Raw genomic sequence first — 9,219 nt, 5'->3', positions numbered from 1 at the left:
ATCCGAGGCTCCTCTGTTCGTAGTACACGTGGCGGGCTGAGAGGTGGTGCTAGTGGGCGGTGTCTCAGTTCCCATGCCTCTCTGTATGACTCCCCGTGCTTGGAAGGCTCTGCTCTCCTCTCGACTCGACACCATTGTTCCTCCCGTTACTCTGCCCAACGTCTCTTGGGACTCTGGTTCGCGTCCTCCCGATGCGCATTGGGACCCCACTATTTCGTCTGACACACCCCCAGTCACTTCACATACCCTAGTGGAAGCTAGTCCTGCCTCCACTCAACCATCGTATCCTCCGTCCTTGAGGAGTGGACCGTTGGCCCCTCGGCATCGATCCCCTCCCCCTGTTTTCCTGTCTTCTCTTACGTAGAATCCCCCTCTCATCTCTGATAACCCTGGTTCGGATCACCTGAAACTTGTTGAGCAGGTTACTGATGCCCTAGTTGATGGTTCCATGGATGAAGATAGTGACCAGGATGCTGATGATGATAATGCTTCTAAGGACTCAAACGACCATATATCTGAAGAGGAAGAGCCTCATGATCATATGACCTTAGATCAGTACTAAGAGGAAACTCGGAGAGTTGCTCTAATTCGTAAGGGCCCCTCTTAGACATTGAGACCCAGAAAAAGGGAAGATTGGAGGTGGGAGAAGCCAGTTACTCCTGACTTATTTTCTCTTCGTTGCTGCTTTCATACAGGGGGTTTCGTCATCTTTTCTCTAGTGTTTGTTTATGATGAGTTCTAAAACTATTTGCTGTTGGAATTGCAGGGGCCTTTCCTCCCGAAATACCCTTGCTCGTATCGCTAGGCTTATTCGTCAGAACAACCTTGTCATCTTTTACTTAGTAGAGACTAGAGCTAACTCTGATCGTGTCGGTAAGTTCTGTTCTAAACTCTCTAGGTCTTGGGATTGGGCTTCCATCCTTGCTGACGGCTTCTCTGGAGGAATCCTTGTTTGTTGGAAAAAAAGTATTGGTCAGGTAACTCCCATCGCCTATTCTCGCCGCGTCCTTCACCTCGTCATTTCTTCTTCCTATTTTAATAATGCTATCGTTTCGGTTGTTTACAACTCTTGCCGTTTTTCCTCTCAATGTGTGGTTTGGGATGAGCTTTCTAAAATTTCGTCTTTTCGTCTCCCTTGGCTTATTGTTGGCGATTTCAACTCTATTATGTTATCTAGTGAGCATAAGGGAGGTAGTTTTTATTATTATTCTCGCAAAGCTAATTTTTTTTCAGAATTTTGTTAACTCTCATAATCTCTTTGATCTCAATTTCTCGGGTTCTTCCTTTACTTGGTGTAACAACTAAAGTGGGTTAGCTCGTTGTTGGGCCCACTTGGATCGTTGCATCATTAATTTGGATTGGATTTCCCGTTTTAAAAACTTTTCCCTCAAACATCTTTCCCGCAGTTTCTCTGATCACTCTCCCCTCGTTTTATCTATCTTTGAGCATAATATTCAAAAGCGCTATATCTTTAGATTTGACAATTATTGGTTAGATTTTACCAGCTTCCATAATATGGTTAGAGATGCGCTTTGCTCTCCTTCCCACGGTAATCCCCTTCATATTTTTACGCACTTATTATCTCATACCCGTTTCAATCTCATGCAGTGAAAATCTTATGGTACCAATTCTCTTCCAGAAAATCTTATGCCCGATGATCTTCTTGATCTCCCTTCCAGTAAATCTCTAGGCCCTGATGGTTTTAATGTAGAATTTTTTTGTTTTTTCTTGAATGATATATGTGATCGTCTTGTCGCTGCTATTAGACACTTTTTCTATGCTTCCCATCTTCCCCCCTCTTAGGGCAGGACTTACATTACTCTGATTCCTAAGAAACCGAATCCCCGTTTGGTATCGGATTTTCGCTCCATTTCGCTTTGCAATGTCTGTTCTCCCTACATTAGTGGGTAGAGAGCAAGCAGGGTTCATTTCGGATAGAGGAGCTTTTGACAATGTTATAACAATCCAAGAAGTGGCCCATTCTCTAGAACATGATCGTATTTGCCCCCCTAGGATGCTTATTAAATTTGACATTGAGAAGGCTTATGATACCATTGGATGGAGTGCAATTCTTGCTACTTTAACTAAAATGAAATTTCCTGATAAATGGGTTTCCTGGATTCGAGCCAGCCTTCTCTCTTCCTCTTTTTCTATCCTCATTAACGGGACCGCCTTCCCTTGGTTTTCCTCCTCGTGGGGAATTCGTCAGGGAGATCCCCTGTCTTCTTACCTATTTATTCTTGTCGCCCAAAATTTCTCTGTTATTTTGAATTGTGCTATGGCCTCTGGCATGATTCCTAGTTTCGATGACAATCTTCGCTTAAACTTTAACCATCTCCTGTTTGCATATGACATTATTTTGATTACTCGGGCTACTAGAGCTGTTACCCGAAATATCAATCTCTGTTTGTCTATCTATTCTCGATTAACTGGCCAATGCCCCAGTCATGCCAAATCTCAAGTTTATCTCCCTTCCTGGTTTAATAATAGAGTGACTAAAAGTGTTTGCAATATCCTTGGCTTTTCTCAGGCGCACTTCCCTCTAACATGTCTTGGTATCCTGATTTCTCCTAAATCGCTTAGTGTTCATTCCTTCAAACCTATGATTGATAAAATCAGCAACTTGTGTGCTAGATGGAAAACTTACAAGCTCTCACCTGCTGCCAAATCTATTCTCATAAACTCTTCCATCCTGTCTATTCCAACTTACTACCTTTCAGCTTATCCGGTTCCTGATTCGGTTCTCCAGGCAATTACCAAATTGGTCAGGGATTTCTTTTGGTTCAAATGTGGCAATGGAAAGGGCATCCACACGGTTAATTGAAATTGTGTCACTGATAAAAAGTCTAAGGGGGGCTTGGGGTATAGAAATCTTCTTCATGCTAAATTCTCCCTTATAGCCAAGAATGTTTTCAAGTATCTGAACTCTAACAATATTTTCTGGGTTGACATTGCTCGTTTTAAGTATGGGCAGATTAATTTTACGGTCCATTCTACCCTCCCGGATGTTCCCCGGATCTTGTGGGTATTTGTAAAACTACAGACCTCCTTAAACCGAACCTCTGGATTAAAAATATCAACCCCTCCAAAACTCGTTCCTGTTTGATCCTTGGTTATTTGATATCCCGCTTGCGTACAAGCCCACTTTTTCTTAATGTCTCTGACGATTTTCATCTCGGTGCCTTCTGTCGATTTCTATATAGATGGTCGTTGGAATAATGAGTTGCTCCTTTCCATGTTTGGTAATTACTTGAGTCTTCTGATTCCTAATCTTTGTGCTTTTGATCTTAGCAGCAATAACTTTTGGGTTTGGCATCCTCACTCTTCCAATCTTAGAATTTCTTCTATTATTTATAATCACCTCAATCACAATACTGATATGAGCATGTCTTGGCCTGGCTGGAATAAACTTTGGAAGATCCATACTACTCCCCGTGTGAAACATTTCATATGTCTGTTGTTACATGGCAGAATCTCTACTACTGACTTTTCGAAAGCGATGTCTCGGGCCCCAGATCTCTTTGTGTTTTCTGTAACCTTGACTCAGAATCTATTAAGCACCTCTTCAAGGATTGTGGTTATGCTCTTCGTAGCTGGATCTCTTTGAACCACTTCCTTCAGATCAGTATATCCTTTCCTGATAATATTTCCTCTGGTCTCTGGATCACTGATTATAATTATTCCATTCATACTATTTCTGTTATTGCAGCAAACATTTGGTATCTTTGGAAGGCTAGATGCGACGCTATTTTACTAATATTGCTCTTCGTGCTGTAGCCCATGTTCGGGAATTTATGCAGGCATCTTCTTTTCTCCTGGGCTAGCGTCTCCTCCTCAACAATTTCACACAAGCTGATGGCCCTTTTCTCTTTTATGCACACATTTGGAATGAGACCAATAAGATTGGTAAGATGGGATTTTTTATTTCAAACAATTCTCATGTTGTTACACTTGTAGGCTGCTATAGGTTTGAGGCTGAGTCCAATGTTGATGCTGGGATCAAAGCTTTGAGCATTGATGTTAGAGCCTCCATTGATAGACACATGACTTTGAGACGTATCCTTCACTGCAATCATGACCTTGCCCAACTACTATCAGACTCCAACAACCCTGTCGCCTGGCGATCTGCGCTTGATGTCTCAGATGTCTCTCATCTCCTCCAGGTTGCTGGCAATCCTGTTTTGGCCCTCATTCCTAGTCCTTGGAATGGTCCTGCTTTTGCTCTTACTAGCGCCAGCAACAATAATCACACATTGAATCTATTTCTGTCTGGTCGTGACTTACCTCAGTGGATCATGAAGACCTTTTTTGACTTTGGTTTTTCACTTTAGCTCTTTCCTTGTTCTAGCTTTTGTATTTGGTTTCTGTTAGCTCTTGTTTTTCCGGTTTTTGTTTTGCTGTGTAACTTGTTGAACATTTTGTAATTTTTTTTTCTATCAATAAAATTAGCTCTCTGAGCTCTTTCCCCGAAAAAAAAAACAAACTCCACTCCTGCATGAAACAATCACAACAACTCTTTAATTTTAATCCATGCGTGCATGTTTTCTAATTATGTACAGGAAAATTAACAAACTACAAGCTAAATAAGATCAAGATTAACCTTGAATGGGTTTTGCTTTGAAGACCACATGAGGTAAATCAAAGTTGATGGCTTTGATGTGTGGGTGCTTGGATAGTATGATGGAAAGAATGCAACCATGACCACCACCAACATCCACAAGCACATTAATGCTCTCAAATCACTTGTAGTTTTCAAGCATCTTTTTCATGTACATGGTGGTCCGGTTGAACATGGTTTCATTGAACAACTCACTGAAATGGGGGTCTTTGTGCTCATGTTCATAAATTGTCATTCCATTAGCCTTCACAAATGGGACACTCCCATCTAACACTGCATGCTTTATATTGGCCCTATATGTACAAAATCTAAAGTTAAAAAAAATCTCATTTTTATTTAGCTTGCAAATATTCTTAAGTAAACAAGGTTTTTCTTTCTTTTATTAACGTTAATTGTCTTTTTATCTAAAAGCTATTTATTTGGAAATTAAAATTTTTCTTTTAGTTATCTAAACAGCTATTTCACTGCCATAAAGTATAAAAACAACAAAATTATTGTTTTTCCCAGAAAGATATTTAAAGATTAAAAAAAATTCTCTAAATTAGATACCATAAGAGAAAACATAAGGTTTTTTTTAATAAATAAATCTTGAGGGCATATAATTATATTTATATGGAGAGAGTAAATATCAATCGTATACTTCTTAAAGTATTATTTGTAAGAAGAATTATACAAAATTATTGTTGTTTATTGTGTATAATTATTGTCTGATATTATTTAATACTATTTAGTATTATGTATAAAATGACAATAGTAGTTAATGCAAATCCAACAATCTTGTGAGACTTCCTTTGATTTTGTATCCGATTTTGTGGGGCATCCTAAAGGACTTCCCCTCACACACACATATATATGAGGCCGAATCACCTATGCACGTGTGTAGATTGAAAATCTATGTATGTTTATTCAGGACTATTGGATGGAGATCTAACGCTCATGATGATCTTTTACTTTTTGTTCTTGTGCTTATAAATAATAGCACAAAAAAAAATGAGATGGATAGTATTTTGATATTAACCGTTCAAATAAATTTACAAATTATTACCATCAATCACAACCGTTAAAATTTATTTCTACTGGAGCTATAAATTAGCTTATATAAACAAACAAGAATATCCCAACCTCCCCACCCACACATGCTTCAGTAGTGCAAAGAATTTGTTACCGTTCATGATACTGTTACACATCCATTTCTTCCTATCTCTCCCATCTGATTTCTCACACTTACGTTTTAAATACTGGACGTTCTATCCTTGGAATACATTCTCTCTCTATATATATATATCTATTATAGTTATAAGCCTACGACTAAATACTCTCGCCTGCCTTTTACTTTGGATATATATATATATATATATATATTTAAATGTTTTTATATACTTTCCACTTCATTTATTATACCTTTCTTATCCAAAAGAAGAAAAATTATAAATATAAAAATAAATAAATAAATAAATAGTTAAATGGGTTTAACCATGTATCCGCCATGAACTTGGAGTGGTGTATGAGCAAGAGTGGATCCAGAGAGACTCCATTCTCATCCTTAGTGAAGAACTTGCAAACCGGGCCCAGTCCATAGCGCCTCTTGCTCTTCCCTTCCTCCTCTCCGACCAGAACCTCGCACGTCATCACTTTGTGCGCGGCCAAGAACCAAAGCATTCTGTCGAGCATCTCGTGGGCGTCAGGGTTGCTGGTTTGGATCTTAGACGCGATCTCTTCCGGCGAGAGCAGAGCGCCGGGCCTAGCTGCTGCCATGATCTCCAGCACGTCCAGCTCGATCATGGCCTTCATCATCATCGGCAACGCGATGCCACATCCGAGGTCCATGGCGTCGGAGAATGCTAGTATTTCCTCAATTGGTGTTTTGCACGGGAGGTGTTTGTGTTTATTCCCAAGAGAAGTGAGAGTTTGTGGGTACTTGTTAGAGATGTGTTGTTTGGCCTTGGTTTATGGGTACTTTTATAGTGAAACTTTCTTTTAAGAATTTTGTATGAAAATTATATCATATTATTTAGGGAAAATTACTGTTCACCCATCGTAATTTTCAAACCTTCCCAAAAACCCCCTCCTACTTTTACACACCCCGGACAGCCCTTCCGTTAGTGTTTAGCTTCCCTTTTACCCCCTACCGTTCACTTCAAATGGGTCCATGTTGTGAAATCCCATTTTTGCCCTTGAAAATGGTGGGAAGAAAAGCGCCAAATCACATCATGTCCAACCTTTTCAAGGGCTTTCTGCTTGGTTTCTGATAGACAATGCCTAGAAGTTGCATTACATCTTGTTCTTCTCTTCATTTCTCCTCATTTGGTTTGTTCGACTTCAGTTCTGCCGGTTTCGTAATACGGTGAGAATTTCTTCGTTGCTATCAGTTTGACCATTTTACGGGTGTTTATTATGGCAGCTCATTTGTGGTAGTTTGGGTGAAGTTTATCATACCCAAAATATATAAATCGGTTTCTCCAACAGAAAATGAAGTTGATTTCCATCAGATTGGTCAAGTGCACTCCATCTTCAAATGAGCTGTAGTCAATTTTGTTATCGAGACAGAGCATGTGCCATTGTCGAATCCTACTGAAAACGAGTTCATTTCGTTGTAAAGTTCTTCTCGTTTATGGTTATCTATTTGTATACTTTAAATAATATTTAACTATTTACTGTTATCTGTTTAAATATATTACCAATATGTTTAATAATTGTCGTCTCCGTTTAACTTTATTTTTACTGTTTAACTATTCATATTAACGTGTAAATTCTCAGAAAGTCTCTGCGTAAAATATTGATCTTTTCATTTAGCCCGAAGTGTTGGCGGTGGCGGGTGGCGGTGGCAAGATTGTAGTATCCACGTGCATAGAAATTAATGACGGCATTAATTCTTGTGCGCAGTAATATAAATATCCGAACACCCGTTCGTTGTCATCGATCGATCTCGGTCCCACTGTGCATTTTACTTTTTCGGATATGAAGCGTCAACCTGCTTGTGGACTTCACACCATAAATGACAAGGAAGAACCCTTCCCATGGACAACCACTCCTCATCGTCCTCCTCCTCCTCCTCCTCCTCTTCCTCCTCCTCATCTGCTTCATGTGTATGATATTCACTGGAGTCAGTTGAAAATTCGAAGATCAACTCTGATCACGAAAAGGATGTCTCGTGATCCTCCTCATCTTGAGAATCAATCGGCCGTAATCACGAACAAGTTAAACTATCTTTTTCTTGCCCAAGTCGAATTCCCCGCATAATTGCACGAATCAGGAGGATTCTCCAACGGTGGATGACTCAGGCAAGTAATTAGTGAGCATTTCGACTTGGGTAAGAAAAGAAAGTTTTCACTTATTGCGTGATTGCGGAGGATTCTCTAGAGGAGGGAGATTAGGAAACATCCTTTAAGACGGAGTTGATATTTATCACTACATTTTGTTACCGTTTAAGAACCTTACGTCAGTGTACAAATATTACTTTCTGTGTTTAACTATCAGGATCTTCGCTTAAGTCAGACCATGACACATTGATTAATAGACTTTTTCATGAATGTGTTTGCTTAACCTTTTTTAATGTGTTTCGTTCTACGTTGTGCAGGTTCAAGTTGATGCGCATGTTATGCAACCGCCGTAAGCATTCGAATGTACAGACACTTGGTGAGTCGAGCCGAAATCTTAATGGACGAACGAGGGGTCGAGTCAGCGAGTGTCCAAGGTCCGAGAAGGCGTTGTAAATGTTGTAAATGTTTTTATTTTTAAATGAAACGAAAGCTTATTTGAGTGTGAACTTATGATATTTAATCAGATTCTCCATTGTAAAGCGTTTAAATATTTTTAAACAAACAAACCTATTTGAGTGTTTCCTTGTGATAACTTGTGAAGTTTAAACAGAGACATAGTAAAAACAATTTGAGAAACAAAGAACGACATTGTAAACAATACAAAAAGTTAAACAATAATCGATTTACTCTTTAAAACAATGACAACGGTGTTTAAAGCAAATACATAAAAGATGTTTTAAGCGAGTGACCCGGGGAGGTACCCATCTTCAATGCGATGTCAATGAAAGCATTCAATTTTAAAACAATAACATATATTTTTAAAACAGGTTAAATCACTATATGTAAAGCGGTTTACATATTATTTACATGATATAGACTTTAGTTAAATAGGTAATGGTTATTTTAAACACTATATGTATCTGTTTAAACATAAAAAGCTTGACGTTTAAACAGAGACTCATGTTGAGGTGAGAACTTTCATTCGAGCGATGACAATATGTCTTCATCACGACAGTGACATATATTTCCCTTTTTTCCCTTGGGATGGAGGGAAAAATACCGCCCAATCACATCACGTCTAGTCTAACCTCTATGCATACAATTATGTACTTTTTTGTTTGCCTATCTGACTACTGTTTGCTGTTTACATCTTCTTCTTCTTCTTCGTCTTCTTTTTGTTCTTCATTTCATTTGGTTTGTACGATTTGGTTTTTGGCCGATATATTATGGAGAGTTTTTGTGGTATTGCTAGATTCAACGGGGAGGGAAGTGTGCTAATGTTCACGGCTCAGACTTCTTGGGAGTTGGTGTTAGCTGAGATATGTGAGCGATGGGGTCTCG

The 9,219-nt window shown here is 39.0% G+C and overlaps 1 protein-coding gene across 1 annotated transcript; it reads right to left on the bottom strand.

The window, feature by feature from the left end:
* Positions 1–4,739: 4,739 nt before the first annotated feature.
* LOC120274792 (caffeic acid 3-O-methyltransferase-like) lies at positions 4,740–6,445 on the bottom strand. Its single transcript, XM_039281334.1, has 2 exons — positions 6,093–6,445; positions 4,740–4,911 (listed from the first exon to the last, which is right to left on the bottom strand). Exons 1-2 carry the CDS (start codon positions 6,443–6,445, stop codon positions 4,740–4,742), a joined length of 525 nt encoding a protein of 174 aa, XP_039137268.1.
* Between the last annotated feature and the right edge of the window lie 2,774 nt (positions 6,446–9,219).

Source organism: Dioscorea cayenensis, chromosome 2 (assembly GCF_009730915.1).
Source record: "Dioscorea cayenensis subsp. rotundata cultivar TDr96_F1 chromosome 2, TDr96_F1_v2_PseudoChromosome.rev07_lg8_w22 25.fasta, whole genome shotgun sequence".
In the NCBI taxonomy this organism is placed as follows: Eukaryota; Viridiplantae; Streptophyta; class Magnoliopsida; order Dioscoreales; family Dioscoreaceae; genus Dioscorea; species Dioscorea cayenensis.
The sequence above is the reverse complement of the archived record's forward strand: the minus strand, read 5'-3'. Positions and strand labels throughout refer to the sequence as shown.